The sequence below is a fragment of the Anopheles maculipalpis genome, chromosome 2RL, assembly GCF_943734695.1.
Source record: "Anopheles maculipalpis chromosome 2RL, idAnoMacuDA_375_x, whole genome shotgun sequence".
Lineage (NCBI taxonomy): Eukaryota > Metazoa > Arthropoda > Insecta > Diptera > Culicidae > Anopheles > Anopheles maculipalpis.
The window spans coordinates 55,008,223-55,028,491 of record NC_064871.1 but is presented as its reverse complement, the minus strand read 5'-3'; the positions used below and the strand labels follow the sequence as shown (position 1 = coordinate 55,028,491).

General features: G+C 41.7%; 2 protein-coding genes across 2 annotated transcripts in view; both read right to left on the bottom strand.

Moving 5' to 3' along the window:
• The window catches only part of LOC126557466 (polypeptide N-acetylgalactosaminyltransferase 16-like), a 359,463-nt gene that overhangs the window by 73,398 nt on the left and 265,796 nt on the right, over positions 1 to 20,269 (bottom strand). The gene's annotated exons all lie outside the window — the stretch shown is intronic.
• The window catches only part of LOC126558482 (uncharacterized), a 136,592-nt gene that overhangs the window by 4,477 nt on the left and 111,846 nt on the right, over positions 1 to 20,269 (bottom strand). Inside the window, exon 5 of the mRNA XM_050214503.1 lies at positions 936 to 1,176. Coding sequence (XP_050070460.1) covers positions 936 to 1,176 — 241 coding nt within the window. The remainder of the gene's footprint in view (positions 1 to 935; positions 1,177 to 20,269) is intronic.

The window sequence follows — 20,269 nt, the reverse complement described above, 5'->3', positions numbered from 1 at the left end:
TTTATGGATAGTAAACTCAATAAGTTTTTATGACACAGTTAAAGATTTGGTTGTTAGAGTAAATTCTTTCTAAAGGATCTTTAACAAATTACTGGTAAAATGTTTTACCATGAAAAGCGTTGAGCCAATTTCCTACATTATTGCTATAAAACATATTGTTTTATTTGTGGTTTTAATTCGCTATAACAAATTGAGTATGTGGATTATATTTGAGCTGCTCTTATCTTAACTCAAAGACCGTTTTGCTTCGCACAGTCAATTAGGCAGCAACTGGTTTACTTTGGGTTTACTTGAGGCGAATAGCTCTCGATAATAAAAGGCTTTGAGCATGCAATTGTATCTAACATTTAGCAATATATTTGCCTACCAAAAATGTTCTTACGACTGCTCTATTGCGTGGAAACAGTAAGCAAAGTCTGTTAGTAAAAATTAAACACTGTTAAACCTTAATTCTTCATCGAAAAAATCTTTTGTAATGCGTTATAAAATAGATTTACAGCTCATCACGTACATGGCCTGTCTTGCGTGATTGCTGTTTGACTATTTATGATTAAAAGATATTGAATAGTTTTATCCCTGTTCAAGATTTGTCTAATCAACGTTTAGCGAAAGTCCCATCTCACTGTACAAAGCCCGATTGAAAATAATAGATCAAAGAAATTCTTCAACAGTCAGTCCTGCAGCTACTCTAAACATGGCATGGTGTGTAGACTCTGGCTCTGTAACTCTGTGCGGTTGTAAATTGCCTCAATCGTGCATATTCCCATCGAAGATAAACCCACCACACGCCATCGGTCCATAAACTCCGCGGTGGGTTAATCATCGTGGGACTAGCCGAGTTCCTTTTACACGGTTCATTGGAAAAGCGGTGTGCCATGGAATGGAGGAAATGGGGGGAAAGAAAAGGCGGTCGGGGTTTAGTATTCGATACGTACCTCTGGCCGGTATTGGATCCCGCTGGGGAACGCCCAGCTCGAGCTCGGTGTAGCGTTCGTACAGCTTGCCGATGGTGGCGGTACATCGCAATAGTAGCGCTCCACCGGATCCGGACGCACCGCCCATCCCTGGCATCAGACCCGAACCGAAGTGTGAGCTTTGAAGGTGCAGCCGCAATGTGAGACTACTGGAGATCAGATTGTCCGTGGTGGTTCGTGTTTCTTCATGCGACGTGTAGACCTGAAAGAAGGAAAGAAAAAAAAAAGGAAACGACATCGGCATCAGCAATCAAGTTCTATATTTCATAGCTCCGTGGAGCACGACGGTTTCGGAATCGTTCTAAAATCGTATTGTGGTCTAATAAAACAGATAAAATAACACGCCAACACTACCTGTAGCCTATGGGATGGTTCTACCACCACGGGATTCAGAAACCTAATGGAAGCAGTGGAAATGGAAATGGTGCGCGACCCAGCGCGATCCGACAGTCGATACACACATGCTTTAGTGTACCCCAGAGAGGGTATACGGGGTAAAGGAGGTGGATATTTCGATTTTCGATCCGAAGGGCAAAACACCCTACAGACGCTAAATAATGGATGAAATCGGTATGAATAATAAAGGTAAACGAGCGGTACGAGCGGTAGCCGACGACTCTTTCTGGATGTGGACAGTGCCAATGACAAGGACCGAGATTTATCGATCCCATTTCAAGCTATTCACGCGCTTCCTTATGCTTTGGGGGTTGTAAAGAACCATCTTTGATCGATCGAAGCAAACGGCATCTTCCTTTATGCCCGTTTTGCTGGCCACTGGCTGGCCACCAAGACAAACGGGCCATATTACGCAGCAGGAAAAGGGTTGCCGTTAGAACACGGGAACGCGTGCGTACTTTTATTGCACACTTCTTTTACGGCCAGGAAGACGTTTCGGTAATAAGTTGGATCGTGGAAGCTGCGGTAGATGCGGGCGGGTTGCGGGCAGATTTAAGTACAATATAGTCGTCTATTGCTAGATGGCTTTGGCTTGTAAGCTTCATTCAGCCCGTCACCAAACTCTTGCGCACACAGGTACGAAATCCAGGTCCAGGGAGTGTATTGGTGAGGGCACCAAGAGCCGAGGGAAATATTTATTGCGATTTTATGTTTATCGGTTGTGTTCGATAATGCAAACGCTTAGGAATGGACCGAATCACGCTACGTCCCTCCTGCGTTATCGAATGTTTGACTTTCCATTCCGTTCTCCAGCTACCCGTGGAAGCGTTGATGATCGAGCAATATCGAGATGGATAGAACTCGGTCGGAGTCGAAGTGATGTAGTCATAAATGTAACTTCTTTACGAGTGAGCCACCAAGTCCCGGAGACAGCATCCAGGGATGGTGGCGACGATTTGGGTACGTGGGGAATGCCATATGTACCGAGTTTCATTGCTGGCTATTTTTATGTCATCACTCTTCTGGGGTGTACGTTGCTTTAACGATGCCCAACTGCTCGGTACGTTCTGTCAAACAGAACGAAAGCGAACGTAACACGAGCTTAACAGTTGCGAACAGGAACAGGATCCGTATCGGTAAATCATAAACTTGTCGATACGGGTTTTCTACATGTGAAGGTCGCCTTGAAGCCGGCCAACTGGCTCGAGCCAGTTCAGTGAGGCGACGCACACGTTGTGAGTGGGTGTCGTTAAACTGGAACGAAAGATTAAGAACGCCGTACGTCGAGTGAGGAGGCGTATCGGTGGGTTGTTGGTTGCACGTTTTCCTTTCCTTGCAGGAAATGGAATGGAAAATCACCACCACCGCTGCACCACTCTCTTCTGTTGGTGCACAATTTTCCAGAGCAAAACAAACGGAATGAGCCATAAAAAAAAAACGGGAAAGTAAACATTTATTACGACATGGCATGAACGAGCGGTACGCAAATAGGGTAAGAAGCTGGTATGGATGGATTAGTCTTCGAGGATGATCGCACAAGAATGAGGTGTCGGATAAGCCGTCGTGATGAACCATGAAACCATCGAGAAAGGGAGGACATCATTTGCATGCTTGTGACGATGGTGGAATAAAGAACCCAGTGCTTTAACGTGCATGAACAAGTGTTACTGTTTGCTTGCCCCGTTGCCTCCTGGTGTTCTGGAGCCGAAGATTAAACAACCAAGAGACATATTGTTAGAAGCACAGGAAATAATAAACGTATTCCGATAAAGCTCCAATGAACTTTCCCCTCGTACATGGTTGCTGCAACATTTGGTAGATTTCCGAAAGTGCCGCTCATCCTAGCAAAAATTGGACCAAAAAGCATACGATGGACCAGCGAACATGAAAGTTGGTGAAACCCCATACATTGAGGGCTCCAATCCTTCCGAGATTGAATCCTCCCTTCGTAATGTACGCGTGGGTGACTTTGTATCGTGGGTGCTTGTTGCCACAGTGGTGGTGGTCAGTGTAAACGCTGCATTGTAACGCCACAGTTACACGACTTTCAGTTGCATGTTAGTACGGCGTAACTGTGCAAAAGTTTTCCCAACCCGTTAATGTATTCCATCGTGCACTATTTCTCTGTGTTTTATAGCATTTTTTTGTATTTTTCTGGCAACCGTTTCAAAAGGATGTAACGAAAATGTTGGGCGTTTACTCACGTTCGCTTCTTCTGCCCACATGCTAGTTGGGATTTTTCATCGGCCCAGAGTGTTGTATGGAAACATGGGTTTGTGAAGAACGTAAACAGTACTTCATTTTCTACAGTGAAACGATGCTTATCTTTTGCGTGGTGTTTATTTTGAAGTTGTACAATGATTGCAATATGTGTGTAGCTAAACATTAATCTTACTTCACTCTTTAACGAGCACTACAACTGCTGTTGAAGAAGCTTTCTTAACGGACAGCATCAACAGGATTCGGTAATTTGCAGATGGATCGGATCATCAATATAACTGATTTAATTAGGTTTGTGCTGCATTTGGATGAACAATAAGGACCGCAACAATAACCGATTCTGCGTCAATCAAACCTTTTTTGTAGAAAAGTATTTGTTCTAATCTAACAATAAAACGTTTTACATGCTATTTTAACTTACCACCTGCATTTTTAATTTTTGTATAGAAATTTTTCACCATTGCATGAATTAAGATCTTGTGTCAAGATTATCCCTTTTGGCAAAATTGCCTCAATAACAACTTCTAAGGGTATTTTCAAAACAATTTTGACTTTTCTTTTCGAATTCTCACAAAAGCAATATTTGGCGTTTCATCATCATCATCACCATCACAACAACCATAACCGAGTATGCCCGGGATAAGGCAAAGAATAAGGAGGAAATGTCTTACAAATCTGTAAAAATCTATTCAACACAAGCGGTCTTGACCATACGGCACTGGACCGTAATAATCAAACAAAGATTTTTTTCAATCGAAATATTCATTATTGTCACATCATATTTAACCACTGACAAGGGTGCAATAAAATCTAGCATTTGAAAATTGCTTCTAATTAAACAATTGATGAAAATTTAGACAATATTCTTTAAGTCTTATGCATAAGCATATTATACATTTGTAATTTTTATAATTGTTTTCACTTATGTAAAATTATCTACGCTTGAATAAAAATTCCTTTGCTATAGTATTTTATGTCACTCGACAAACAGTGAGGAGTTGAATGTAAACAACCCGGTTCATTTGACAGTAGTAAAATATGACTTAACAACAGTTAAAAATTTCTTGACGCATGTGAAATATAAATTTGAATGTGAAATAGTCCTTTACAGAAATGAAAAATGCAGTTTACAAGAAAAAATAGCTAGTTAATCGCTGTAAAACTTGTAAAAAAAACAACCTGCAAATATATTATTGTTTATTGTTTATTGTTTAATAATTGATTCGTCCACCGAGAACGGTTTAACGAAGCAAACACGCTTGCTATGGCTAAGACGCTTTACAAGAATTTACAATAAACGCAGAGAATTTTTAAATTGGAACATAGACATCGTAAAATCAAACTGACACGAACATTGATTGAACCGCCTAATCATGGCCTTAAGCGGGGCGTTACTACCGTATAGTGTGTTAGCGCGAACTTCGTGCAACATTTGTCGGTGTCTTGATACCGGTCGCGGGACAGCAAAAGAAATCCTACTTACTAGTGACGGATCAGCAATGGTTTCAAGTAGTAGTCCTGCTATAAAGATAACCTGAGCTCTGTTGCGCCTGACTTCTAACGTTTCTAGGCCCAGAAGAAGACAACGTTGATTGTAGGGTGGTAGTAAGGATCTGTCTGCCCAACCTAGCTTTCTTATGGCGTATCGTGTGAACCTTTTCTGTATTGTCTCAAGTCGTCTTATAGATATATCTGTATAAGGACAAGTCACAATAGAACAGTATTCTAACATCGGAATCATCATCATTGTAATGTTACAAATCAAGTTATTTCCAACTGTTTGATTACTTATTTCACAAACGGTTTGTATCAAGCATTCAAATATGTCTTTGTTGTGGCCATTTTTCATTGGTTGTAAATTTCTAAGCAAGGAACATTCCCCTGGGATCTGCAAACAGGCAAGATTACGTAATAGTTTTAGAAGAAATTATCAATCAGTTATGTTTGCATAATATGTGTTTCTATGTTAAATTTATGGACGTATCTTCTGAAGGGTTTGAAGTCTTTTCATGTAAGTTACCAAAGATAGGAGAATATTTAAATGGTGTCAAAGTTTGGTATTAGTTTGGTAAATTTTGGTATTAGCTGGAAAGTCATATTTCAAACTAATAAAATATAATTAAAACATATTTTCAACTCAAGCTTGGATTTAAAGCAGTTAGCGATGATGAATGCAAATTTCGTTCTGAGTTATTTAATGGGCTGATAATGATAACGCTATTTCTTAATCAATCAAAGCTTTTGAAAAAAATAAGCAAATGCTCTCAGAATTTCAGTTTAAACGTGCGATTAAAGCAGATTATTACTAAAAAAGTTTAACGTGTTTAGAGCAAATGAAGTATGTGAGATATGAAGGAATCGAATATCTAAAAAAGAATAACATATTTTTAGAACCTCTCACACCATCTGTAGTAAACGTTTTCTTTGAACACATTCTTGAAAATAAGTGACGCATTCCTTAAGTGGTTGTCTTGCTTCCACTAACCGAAATGAAATTGATTATGAAGGGCAAGTGCAAGCATTTCTTATGCCACACTCGTTTGAAGTGCACTTACGCTGACTTTCCCGAGCGAATGGTGCGCAATCAAGGTAACGGCTGCACCGGTGTGCCCTCATGTAATTCAATGTGCCGAATGAATTTCCCTCCATTATCACCTTCTGTTCCCCAGGTGCGAGGCACGGTACTCATGACCTACACGCCGCACTGATGTTGACGGCAGGTGATAAATTAAAAGTGGCATGCCAAAGAGCTGAGGTGCTCGAGGCGGGGCCGAACCAGACCGAACCCTGCTGGGGTTGCGCATAATTGGGGCGCGAAGTAGGATTTGAGTTTCTTGTAGCCTTCCGGACCGGGAAGACGGTTCCGAGCGCCCGGCGGGATAACATTTGAAGGTGAGACAGGAGACAAGGACAGCATGGGTGAAAATGTCTAGAAGTGAAACTTTTCATGTGCAAGTTAAGTAATTTTTCGCCATCCCGACTTCAGACGCCTCCCCACGGTGGACGAATTACGATGTCAGTTTTAGTTTTACTTCGCCATCCAGTGGCTCATGGCTCGCTTGGTCGGTGGTAGCAAATATGATGACAGAGCGCATCGCAACTCATCGTGCATCTGCGAGCCCGCCGCAGCATCAACCGCCGGTTGAACGTCAGCGAAAAAGACCTCCAGAATAACAGGATTTTCATTTGAGTCACATCCGGCAACCGGCCACTATCCAGAGAGAGGGAACCATTTTTCACGCTTCCAACATGTGGTGCCAGAAGCTGTCGGACAAAAATCATCTCACTCTCAGTGGCTTACCTTAGCTTTCTCGTGGAACGACACGATATTTGTGAGTTCTTTTACCACGGAAGAATCCACCACGAGGGAGCACCATTCAGGACCGACGTAGTGTTAGCAGCAACGGGCAGAAAATAATTTAATGTAGGACTTTTTTTGTGGACTTTTTTGTTGCTTGCTGCTGTGCAATGCTTCCCTCAAGCCTGGTTCTATTCGTGTAAAGCGTATAAATTGTTCAACCCGCAACCGTTTACCACAGATTCAATTTACGGTGGACATATTTTGCCACAATTTCGTTGACCCCTGCCGCCCCCTGTCATAACTAGAACTCAGTGTGCCCATTGGGCAGCTAGCTGCTGGATGAATGCTTTGCGATGGTGAAAGTTTGACAAAGTTCGTCGAACAGTATTACCGTTCGCAGTGGAAAATGCATCGCTTGAGGAGTCGAACGATGGTGAATGGGAAAATTGATGAGCAATGGTTGTACGTGAGGGTAAGAGTGTTTGGTGTGTGTGAGTTTTTTTTTTGCAAGATCACCTGAATTTCCCTACGGGCGGTGTAAAGAGCCGGAGCCAGGAGACTTCATAAATGTATGTGACCCGTAATTGATATGAAAAGTTTTGTAGGCTTGCGGTTGACGACGGTTCCATGCAAGCGGGAATATGATCGTCGGCTGTCAAGTACCGCAGAGGTAATGATTAAAATTTATGTTCACTTTTTAAAGACATTATTGCTGTGTTGCGTTTGATGTATCTTGATTAAAGCGTGGTGGTGCTCATATGGAAGGCTATACAATGATAATATTTTTTGACCGTTTTTAAGTATCGTAAAAAGTTTAAGTTAGTAAAAAATGGTTTCCTTTACGTCGAAAACCGTTTGAAAATTGGCTATATTTTTTTAAATTACACTATAAAATTTCTGTTTGCTTCACATTCCTTACCCAAAACGCAACATTGTTCAAGCCGTTGTAGTTAGACTATATCAATGATTCCTTTTCGTAAAATTGTTCAAAACAATCATTCCCCAAACCGAGTATGCCCGGGATAAGGCAAGGAATAAGGAGGAAATGCCTTATCAATATGATTATAGGATTTGTTCAACACAAGCGGTGTGAAACAATACGGCACTGGACCGTCATAATTAATTATAAATAAATAATAAATAAATAAACAATCATTCCCAAACTATGTTGAATAATATTTTCAAAAGGCCTTATTTAGTTCGACAAAACCGAAACAAAATAATTGCAAATATTGATGATGTATCATGTCAGATGTCTTATGCAATTGTAAAAATGGGTTATAGAACTAGAATAATTTAAAATAATAGATGGAGATGAGTTTGATCCGACGAACGATGTTTGAAATTAACGGCCGTGTTTTCATAAGTTTAGTTTCACTCTTGGCATTTTTATTTGTAGAAATTGGGTGAATCAAAATATTGGCCATTATTATTTATTACTTTCTTCCACCTTTCGGGTAAATCGCAGATTCCTTTTCGGAAAAATGATATGTTTTTCGACGCAATCCAGGTATCCAACCAATTCTGGGTCTGTTCATTGGAGGATGTTCGGCCGAGCTGATCATGTTGGGGTATGACCGGAGGATCCCCATGATTTTTTGTGCTTAGGATTGCTAAGTAAAATCCACTTCTCGTCTCCCGTCACGATTCTATGCGAGAATCCCTTTCTGTTGGGCCGCTGGACCAGCAATTCACACATGAAGAGTCTGCGTTCAATGTCTTGCGGCTTCAACTCGTGTGTATTCCATTTGCCCTCCTTCTGTATCAAGCATAACGCGTTCAGCCGTGATGATGTGGCCTGACGAGTTACACAAAGAACGACAGCAAGCTTTTCTTGCGTTTGGCAGTGATTTTCGAACGTTTTGGGCCTTCTTTCACGTTGAGCATCCTCCACGGCGAAATCACCGCTTCGAAAGCGACGAAACCAATCCCAACACCTTATTTCGCTTAGAGCAGCATTGCCTTAAACACTCGAAAGCTTTCGATGCGCTTTGGCTGCCGTTTTCTTCGCTCGAAACAAAAACAGCAACACCTCCCGCATACGGCGCTTATCCGGCTCAAAATCAGACATATTCAAGAACTAGGAACTTTTACTCGCACGAAATAATCACTAATCTGTTTACACAGTTCGATTATGTTATTCCCGAACTTGATTTATGACGTTTGTAAACGTCAAAATCGCGCCACAGTCCACAGTGGCCCCACTGATTTCAAAACGGCCGTTATTTATTTGCGGACCTAGTAACAAATTTCCATTGCTGGAATTTAGATAAAAAATTTCACCACCAAGTTGGTTAGATTTTTGTTTGGAATAACTTTCTGTTGTATTCTTTTGTGTAACTCCAAACGAAAGTTTTACGTAAAATGTACAATTTTTATATAACATTCACACAGCTACGAAGCTAGTTTCTTTATTTGTTGAAATGCTATCTTTTCTACCACAGCCAACATTTTTCTTAAAGTGTCTTTATAGCTTGCCAAATTCGACATAGTTTCCAGCCTGTGCTAATGCCTGTGCCCCCTCAAAAACGTTTGAAACCGAAAGCAAAATCGTGGGCATTCGACCAGTATTTGCCTTTAAAACAGCTCCTACTGCCTACGAGCCTGTGCAGTTTCGTTGGAGTTTTAGCACGCTTCGTCGCATCTCTAGGCAAATCAAGCGAAAAGCATAATTTGAACAGTCGCGCCAAATCTGCAAATTAGCGTGCCCCGTATTCTATTGATTTGCCGTCCGCTAGGAACGGAACCCTCGCGCAAATCTAGGCAAATTTGGCTCAATACCACCTTTTTATTTCTCCAATCAACCAATCGCACCAACCAAAGCGAGAGGTTTGCTGAGTACACACAAAAGTACTCGCCGGGTTCAAGCTCGGGTGTGGTGAAAGCTCGGCAAGGCAGCGTGACCAGCAGAGAAAGAAAAACCACTCACCCGATATAGACTCGAAATGGTGCGTAATTGGCTCAATATTAAAATTTACTCAATGGAATGCAAATTTGTGTCAAGCGTCTTTCACTGGCGCTAGGTTCCACGGACAGAAATTCGGCACTGAAATACCGAAATCGTTCTGGGTGGTACCAGACGACAGCTGGAATGCTGTTTGGCGGCCTCCCACTATTTGCTAAGCTGGTCGTTCGGCAGGGCCGACTGGTTTTCGTTTTTTTTGGGCCCCTATTATTCAAGCTGACTCCCAGTTGCTTTCCTTCTTTACTCCCGGTTCCCATCCAGCCTGTCAGTTGTTGCGGGTTGTCGTGAAGGAAAAGAAAAATAGAAAGTGAAATACGCAAGATAAAGGAAACAACAACAGCTAACCTACACAGACGGCCAAAAAAAATGCTAGCCAAGACAAAAACGAAAATGAAGATAGATAAAACGTCTCGAAGGAAAACACTCGCTTCATTATTCTTATTTTATGTTTCTTTTCCTTCCCTCTGCCATCCCCTCTCCACCGATATCCTCCTGCCCGGGAGGCGAGAAGAGTCAACTGGCTTTTCCATGGGAACAAAAAGACGGCTTCTGGTACATGACTTTTTCTTTATTTCTATTTCCCTATTTACACACGCTCAACACGCAGCAGGCCGCTCGAGGTCGAAGGGGTCCCGCACTCTGACGCTTTATTCGTAGAATAAATGATTATTGTTGTTGTCGTGCCGGTGTACCGAAACAATGCGAGTGTACGATTTATGCGCGTCCTAACTGTGTGTGTGTGTGTGAGCGACGTTGGACGCGAAAGGCGAATAATGGTACAGGAACTCGGTGTGACTTCAAAGCATCAGCCTTCGCCCACAAGTACGGGGCAGCAGTAATGGAGGTTCATCGTATCGTCCCCGAGGTAAAACATCGGTCGGTCCACTCAAAAACGGTTGACTTTCACATTTTTTGCACGTAGCCTTCTCTAACCATTTTTTTTTTTTTGGTAACGTGTGTAAAAAAAAAACAATACCTGCCGAGGACACGATACACAGAGCGATATGATGCACCCAATTGTGGAGGTCAAAAAATGAGTCCATCTTCTTTTTTGTTTTTTGGTTTGTTTTTCCTTAGGGAGATTTTTGCCCAGTTCTCACCCGCTTTGACCGTGCTGTCAAGTGAGATTTGATTGTTTTGTTTCGTTGAAGCTCAAGCGATGTATAAAGCGTGTGCTTTTTTATTTTTCGTATTCAACCACCTCCCAGATAGCTTTTGGGCAGCACAGCATAATTAGACAGAAACAGTGGACTTGATTTAGTAATAAAATGGAGACGCATGGTGCTTCACCGTCAAACGATCAGCACGGCCGAACGATGGAACAAACCTGAAAAAAAAAAAAAAACAACTAGAAACAGCACAAACAGCTTGACTGCACGGCAACCCGGAGTCCAGTGAGAAGTAATCACGAAAACAAATCTGTTCCATGACCTACAACGCGAGACAGACACCAAGTGACAGCAGAGAACAAAAAGCAGAACGATTAGCCACGCGTTCTTTATTACGACAACAAATTGAGAGCGAAGTGGTGTCATTTTATGGGACAATGATTGCGTTTATATTAGAATTAACGAGTGGTGGTGAACTCCAGCCTGTGGACCGTGTGATGGAGTGCTGCAGTAAGTGAATATTCAAATTTATCTGTATGCTCAAGTGAGCGGTTAATGGAGTTTTTGTTTATTTCATTGCTATATGTTGGGCAAGTGAGACTTTTTTATGTACGAACATTTTGCATTGTTCAAGCATTTCAATTAGGCAATGAAAAATTGTGAAGAGCAATGGCACGGTGTCATATCAAACGGTCAATACGGTTTGTTTGATTAAAATGTCGAATTTGCATGGGACACATTTAGTCGTATTTTGTTTTTCACATCTCGTGTTTTATAGAAAAATGTTACCTTTAGAAAAGTTTATGAAACGTATGAGAAGAAAAAGTTTTCCTAGGACTTTAATAAAAAGATTCACCAGTCACAAGTGTTCCTCTGTGAAAGACCAATTATCTTATTTAATTAGTACCATATCTTCAATTGCTGGAAAGTCAAAGGAAAATCAAGCCGAGGAAGTATGATATGGTAAGCCAACAAGAAGAAAAAGAAAGCGAAAATGCTTTCGGTACCCCAGCGCACGAGTGTGCGAGTGACAGCGGGGACGATAAAGTGATCGTCAACAAATTTTGATCATTGTGCTTCTGTTCATCGACGAGTGTGGTTCGGAACGTCAAAACGCCAAACGTCAAACAGTGTTATATTGACGATCCATGTTTAAAAAAAGGATCCGAGTCGCCAAATTCGGCTCAACGATCCTTTACCTAGAGCGCTTAGCGATTGGCTAAGGCTAGATAGTCAGACATAGCTGGCGAGTCGATCAGATTGTCAAGTAGTCTCGGAGCAAACAACTTCTGGGCGATGTACACAGCGTCCGAACGAGCGAGCAAACCGGTTGAGTTTTCACTGGTTAGTGGACCAACCGGGACAGCCAATGATTTTAAAATACAATCCATCAAATCTTGCAGTTGATTAATTTTCTTAAAAGAGGTTTCTTCTTCTTGGCTTAACGACCTTCTAGGTCACACCGGCCATCAAATGGCTTACTAGACTTGTCGATACCACATAATAGTTGGATAGCCAGTCCTCGCTACGGGGGGGCGGTCCGGATGACATTTGAACCCCGGTCCCGTCGTTTGAAGACCGGCACCGCTGTCGCCTACACCACTGGGTCGCCCCAGGATAGGTTTCGTTGAAAAAAGAGTAGTTTGATAAGAAACTGTTCTTCATCAAATAAAGCTGGACTTGCAGTCTCTCCCGCCGATGCATAATTTTAATAATCTAGTTTTATTCCATTAATTCCAAAACTTCAGCCTCCGGGGCTTTCCCTAGTTATTGCGAGTTACATACGGGGCATATTTTGTCTGCCGAACCATCATCACATTCGCGTCATGTTACCCATTGTGATGCCATACAGGCAGTCAACAGTCTTTTGTAGTTACGCAAATGCAGCGGATCTGCATGAAATCAAATGACAGTGCCGATGCAACAATTGCGCTCTGCCTTGCAAATGATGGCAAACGGAGCGAAACAGGGAGAGCCTGACACGAAATGAGTCTGTCAAGTTAAATCGACAACCGGCCCAAAAGGGAATAAGCGACAATGACAGTGTCCCGGCACGTTCCACGCACGCTTTTGTTTATGGTCCGTGTCTGTACCATGCCGTGGATGGGATGTTCGCATCGTATGCACAGGAAATACAAACTATTGGTTGACTACATCTGCCCGCAAAACCGAGGTAGTATGTGGGGAAGTGAAGCAGTGTAGCTTCCAGTAGGGAACATTGGAGTGAACTGAACCAGCGCATACTACCACCGATCTGATGTCGGCATTTTACGTGCATAAGCAAGTTGTTTCGAGTACAAAAGATTTCCCCCCTCTCCCCCACTTTGCCTTTGCTTTACCTACCCATACCTTTACCACATTTCTTTGCCTTTGAAAGGATTGCTCCACTCGATAGGCAGTTCTTTGCGGGGTTATGGAACGGGCAGACCCATGGAGTCAAAACCGACTCCTGTTGCTTCACACAAATCGTATGCATCGAATGACACTTCATTGTTACCTCCCACTTTCCCACTCATTTTCATCGTTTTGTGGAGGAATTGTGTGGCGAAAGTGCATTAAGTGCATGCGTTTCGTGAAAGGTGGCTACGGGTTCGTGGGGTTCCTGTGCCATTCAGTAAAGGTGCGATGTGAATGTGTGTGTGTGTGTGCTGCTCCTTCGCCAAGAAATGAGGGCTTTTGTTATTGTAGGCCACACTTTGCATAGCATCAGCTCCCTGCTGGGTTAATCGACGCCCTTGCCAGCATAGGAAGTGTGGAAAACAAGAACTGAGAGAAGCAACTGTTGCTATTTTTTGCGAGACATTAGGAAGGAAGAAAAGCCGGGGACAAGCGTAAAATAACTTTGTGAGCGAAGCAGCGTGCAATGGTAGAATATTAAGTGCTGCAAGACGTTTTGTACACGACACGACGAGACAAGCGATAAGAAAGAGCGCTGGGTGTCTCTTGGTGTGCAACGAAGAAATAGGAGAAAGTGCACTCGGCAGAAAGTTTGCTCATTTGCATCGTGAGTTTCCAAACCATCCTTAAGCATTTTTTTCTCTGCGTGGGAAAGCAACGGTACGACTGACATGGACTTCTTGGAACGAGCGTGCTTAGCTGGTGTGGTTTTTTGGTCTCCTCGCTTATAGTAGTACATCACTGCATGTTGCCGGAAGGGCATGATAAAGCGTTGCAATGAACTCGGAACTAGATACAGTTGCGGATAACCGCGTGAATAAGAAAAGTTGATTTGCTGTTGACAAAACATCCTGTTCCTATCAGCTATGCAAGAGCTTGAATTATTGAACAAGACGTTAGTGGGTAGAGTACGAAGATATTCTTTACGAATAACGCTACTTGACAGTGCTGGAACGACGCTAGAAGAAGTAAAACTACACAAGAACAAACCATTTCTTAAACACCAACACAAAGTGCAGTAAGCAACAGTGAGAAATCCTTTCCATACAGCCATTTGTCTTTGGCTTAACCAAAAATTTGACTGCCGTTTATGGACGCAAATCTACAAACCTCACGCGCACATTGTCTCCCTACCAGTGGTCTCGATAGTTTTTTTCTGTTTGTTTTTTTTTTTACTACTCTTTTGAACCTCTTTACAACACTTCGCTGATCGCCGCAGAAACGAGAAAAGTTAACATATTTTAATGTCACTATTTTACATCTTTTGCTTCCTAGGGTAAATTCTAGCTACAGCGTCCTTTTCATATTTATGGTGCCAGAAACAAACACCATAAAAAGGAGCTGTTTGGATCGATGGGAAACCTAAAATCAGAAGGTTCGCGAGTGGAACCTGGCGGGGTTGACTCTTTTGTAAAGTCCCAAGCGAAAGTAAGTGCTTTGGTGTGGGAATGATTGTTTTTAAAGTGCTTGTACAACATTCGCCTCAAGGACCTATGCGGTAGCGAATAATAGAGTAACAGAGCCAGTGTGCAAGAGGGAAAGAGAACAGTTGGCAGAGTTGGGGTTGGTGAGAGGTAGAGTGACAAAAGTATTGTGCAAGAAGGACCATTCAAGAGGCTGACGTGTCAAGAAGAAACACTGTGGCGGTGGTGTGAGAATGGGCGCTGCTAGGAACGGCAACGGTTTATGACAAATGGACCCTACAGGGACAACAGTCGTTTCGACCGGATCGAACTCGGAAAATGATGTAACATCAAGAGGAAAACTAAGCCAGGCCAGGGGTGAATAAGAACCAGTACAGGAAGGCAGCGCTAACAACATAAAACTTTACCCAACAAGCGGCCAGGCCGCTTGAGGGAATGTGGATTGAAATGTTGTGGCTTAAGCTGGCGTACCAAAAAGGACCGGAATCGTTGGACAATGGCCTCAGAAACATGCGGGAGAACAGTGCAAAGAGTGAAGCAGACGAATTGAAGCAGGTTACGACCCCGACGCGGCTGATGATTTATGGAAAATTTCAAACCCGTCGGACAGCTTTCAGCAGCTTCGACGGTGTTCGACTTTTCCGCTTCAACCCATCCAAGCTGTCTTGGTATAAATGTGGCACTGCTTCTGGAGTGAACTGGACTGACTAACTGACGAACTGACGGCTGATGGATGGATGAATGTTGGAAGTAAGTTTACTAGGTTTCGCTTGCTTCAAAAACTTTCTGGCCCGAAAAAGGCACCGTGCGAACTAATGATTTGTAAAACGAAGCAATCTACAGTCAAAACAACGTCCCACGGATGACCCTCCCAAGCGACGGAGGAAGACAGTGAAAAGTTCGTGTTAGCCCAGTACATTTCCGTTCGTTAACTAGTTTACATTTGTTGGCTCGGCGTCATAATCATGCACTCCGGCAGTAGCAGCTTGATTAAATTTGATTACATTCAAAAGTCGGTCCAGAAACTTGACATTGACATTATTCAGAAAGCAAAGCAAGTTGCCACTTTAAAAAGACATTTGCATTTTCTTGTTTTTTTCGAAATAGTGATCTTTTCAAAAATAAGCTCATCTCATAATCTGCAAAAAAATAGAGTGAAGTTAAATGCTGTACATTGTGCAAAACAGCTCGTCAAGCACTGGTAATCCCAACGATTACACCTGAAATTCGCCTCATTAATTGATCCATCTATGTTTTATGAATTACTACTTGAAGGCTATTACAACGTTAATGATGGAAAAATGAGGTGGAAATTCTTGCAAATCGAATTTTCTGCATGATAATAAGCTTAAGTAAAGGTCATAAACAATACCAATAAAATTGGTTGAGCTTTGTACGTGGCAGCGTGTATTATACGCTTAATTCGAAGAAACAAATAACCAATAACAAACAAGGTATTGGAAAAATATTTTCATCTGTTAAGGGCCAGAATAATTTGGTTTGTATTATGTAGTAGATATTGTGATATTTTATTTGAATTTGAATGTTGTTTCTATAAGAGCATAAGACTCTTAGACAGGACTCTAGGACAGGACTTCTAGAGAATGTTGTTTATATCTTCCCAACCTCATCAAGCTGAGTCAAGTCTTTACAAAACTGTTTCTCTTTAACTCATGATTCGTTCCTCTCAGTCATCTTAAAGCAATACAAACCGTGATATGAAGACCAACTGGGGCTGGGGACACTGATACAATTTGTCAACATTTATCTTCGCGTCCATCGTCACGCCGTACGATGACAGCATAAAAATTAGTCAAATATGAGATTTATATCATGCGCGCCCGCATTGTCGCCTTGGCACTAGAGACCTACTTTTGTTCGTCCAACACATATTGTGTGTGCCTGTGCACATCGCCAAACGAGTTCGCCAGTACGGCCAAGTGGCAATATGGCTTTGTCAAAGCTCTAATTGACATGGCGAACATTTCAGAGGGAAAGCTCACTCCATGCTTGGCATTGCTTGGGTTGGGAGCGTCGTTGGCACAAACTGCCAGTAATCCACGGGTGCAAAAGTGTGCACAAGACACTAAACGTAATAAAAACACAACACATCACAAACCGGCAGGCAACACGGCCACCGAAAGACACGTGTCTCGATTGGTCCTGTCAGGGTTGGCAAATTGAATCTGTCACACATGACAGGCAACGTGTTAATCGTCTCGAGATCAAAACCTCCCAACCTAGAAACGAATGCGAAAGGCGAAAAGGCGAAATAGGGGAAAAAAAAACCTTCAAGGGTTAGAGGTCAAATGCTCCGCGCTGCTAGAAAGAGCGGAAAAAGCGGTCGTAGAAGGAAAGTTATTTTTTAAGCGACGAATTGCGAAACTGATGAAGTATTGATTTTTGTTGAACAACTTCAAAAATATAAAATTGTTATTAGTTTTTCGTCATCAGACATAAAATGGAATTTAAAAACGGCAAACATAATGAACCAGACGAGATGAGTGATTAAAAAGATTCTGGGCTGGTACATTTATTCGGATTCGAGTTACTTACAAGCACAATCCTCTACCGAAATGCCTTTGGACGAGCAGAACCGCCTAGTGATAAATGAAGCACATTACTGTGCCTCGAGTTCTGGTTTTCTTTTTCCCTTTTGCTCTAGCAATGGGAAACCATCGTACCTCGTTTTCCACTCCACAATGACTGGAATAGCTAGACTCTAGCTGAACGATTTTCGGAAACACAAACCCCGCCAACACCGGAAGCAATGCAAAGAGGGAGCAACACACAAAGCAGCTCAAAAAAGTGCACCACACCAAAGGGAAACCCTTTTCGGAGTGAATTTCATTCAAAGAAATTGAGAAAGACCGGCAAACGGAAAACTTTTATAATTGCTAATTTATAGTGTAACATAAAGCCTCGACACCGTTCGCGGCCTGACTTAATGGGCATCAGCTACGCTGGCTGGCGTAGACAATTTCGCTCCTTTCCATTCCGGTTTCCGTCCACAAGAGGACAGTTGCTGCACAGTTTGGTTGGTTGCACTGGATGCTTCCGGTGCTTCCGAGGCAGTCCACTTGCTGTGATGATGACTGTTCATTGTGCCTGTTCGGTTGCGGTATTCGACTACGGATTATTACTACGTTTTAACACCATAAGCGAGTGTTACCGGTGAGATATGGGGTTTTCTACGTATAAACGTATTCTTGAAAGTGGCTGAACTATTACTTCTCACCATTTGGTGTTTATCTCTTTCCAAGAGATTGACAGAAGTTTAATTTATTACATGACTTTGATCTTTTTCACATTTTTTTAGTACAGTACAGTACAAAAAAGTATAGTCCGATTTACTTCGATGCAATCTGCTATCCACAAACACTGTTTCATATATTAAATAATGATTCTCAACACTTAACAACCAGCATCCGTAGTAAAACTTGAACCATGTAAAACCTGCAGACCATTATCCGAGGGATTAACTTACTGTTTTGCTCCGACAGTTTCAAGACATTTTCTTCCATCCTTTTTTTTCACAAGTATCCTTCACAGTATACACACAGACCTGCAGTCTGTGCTTTGAAAATTTCATCCTGCCCATGGGTACGACGAAGTATTATAGTCCATAGCAGTAACACAACCAGAAATGCGGAAACGAGCTTTATCTTTAAAATGAAGTAATTTGATCATTTTCTCCAAAGCCCGGTTTCCTTTTTCGGCAGCGGAAAGCGGAAGCTAAATTGTGCTCGCTTCCCCAGTCTGTCTTTTGTTGGCTTACCTGTGGGATTGTGTGTTGAGAAGCGTATTTGAGTTGGCACCATAATTGGATTTAAGTCTACTTGTTCATCCGCAGGGTTTACATGAGCCGGACCAGGGCGGTACCATTTGCGAGGACCATGAAATCTGTTAAATGAAATAATGTGGACAATAAAGCACGTACGATCTGGCTGTACATTTGCTTTTTACCACAATCACTCAAAGGAGGAGCAACCAGGCACACTTTTAAAATCGTTTTAGTTGAAAAGTCGGAGCAAAAATTGATTACATGTAAGGTAAATAAATCCTGTCAAAGAATTCCTGGGTAGAAAAATGTTTCTTGTGATTTCTTCTTCAAAACTTAGTTGAAGCTAAAGTAAGGAAAACAAAGCTTCATAGAAAGCCTTTTTTTTCTGCGTGGCAAGGCCAGTCCATTAGTGGTGAAATCATTTTGGTTTAATAGCTATTAGCAAGTCTTCACCAATTTCCATTTTTTCCAAACTTTCAAACGGAAGAATAAATCCTTTAGTGCATATTTTTGGAAACAGTGAACATTGAACAAAACGGGGATAAAAAGTAATGTGAAAAGCTTAGATGAAGCTTTTACCATAATAATGTTAGTCAGCGTGTTGGTTATAGTTGACGAATGACAGGAACCACAAATAACTTTTAAATAACTACAAAAACCGTTGTGTCCTAAAAGCATACTAGACATGGGCTCCGTTACTGGGGCCTCGTTGATAAAGGATTTTAAAACACAACATAGATGAACAAATTTCTACCGAGATGGCTAGCAGGATTATGAAGAATCAAATGTTATTTTCACATATTTCGGACATAAAATTGCCATGCTAAAAAAAAAAATGCTAAAAAAGGCCTATTAAGTCATCAGTTGCTTTTAGGAAGGGCCCGATAGAACATTTAGTCAATATCCTATCCTAGGTGCAATCAAGTTCTTTAAATCAAAAACGCCTCTCACAGTACAGACTGTACTTTCTGACAGGGTTCCAAATAACTGGGATTCAAATCACTAGAATCCCCCAAAACGATAACTGTATACGATAACATTATTTAATGGTCATCACCATTGAGCTTTAAAAATTCTGAATTCTTCTTACATTGGGATCCAAAAATCATTCCAACGTATCAAAACTATGAAAGTATTTAGAAGTGTTTCTCAGAATCTAGATCAAAGGCCATAAGTGTAAGAAATTAGATGCTGAAAGGACTCTAGTACGAGTGAATAGAGTTTAATGGAGTAATCCCTTGGCCGAGCAGTTACCGACGGGGTTTCAATACAACAGGAACCGGTATCGAATCCTGTTCGGGGAACGCTTACCCGTGCGCAAGACTGACTATCTGAGCAAAGTCAGCAATCGTGGGCCCCTCGAGGTTGTAAAACCAAAGAAGATGTAGAAGCATGGAATTTTACGATGATGAGTTTCACGATTTCGTCGTGAAGAAGATGAAATCTGTAATAAGGAATTAATTTCTGATAATTTTTCAACAATTTCCTTACAGTACTTGACAAAGTCTTTACCAACTCTGGGACTCTTTTTCAATCGATTATGCCTTTTTAATTTGCTTGCTAAAGGTTTGAGTACGATTTATTCTTTCTTTATAGAATGTTTCAAAAGAATTTACTACATACAAAACATGTTTTCGTTTTCGGCTCTCTATTTCCGGTTGGAAGTTTGTTTGAAAAGATGTTTTACGGCAGAAAATCA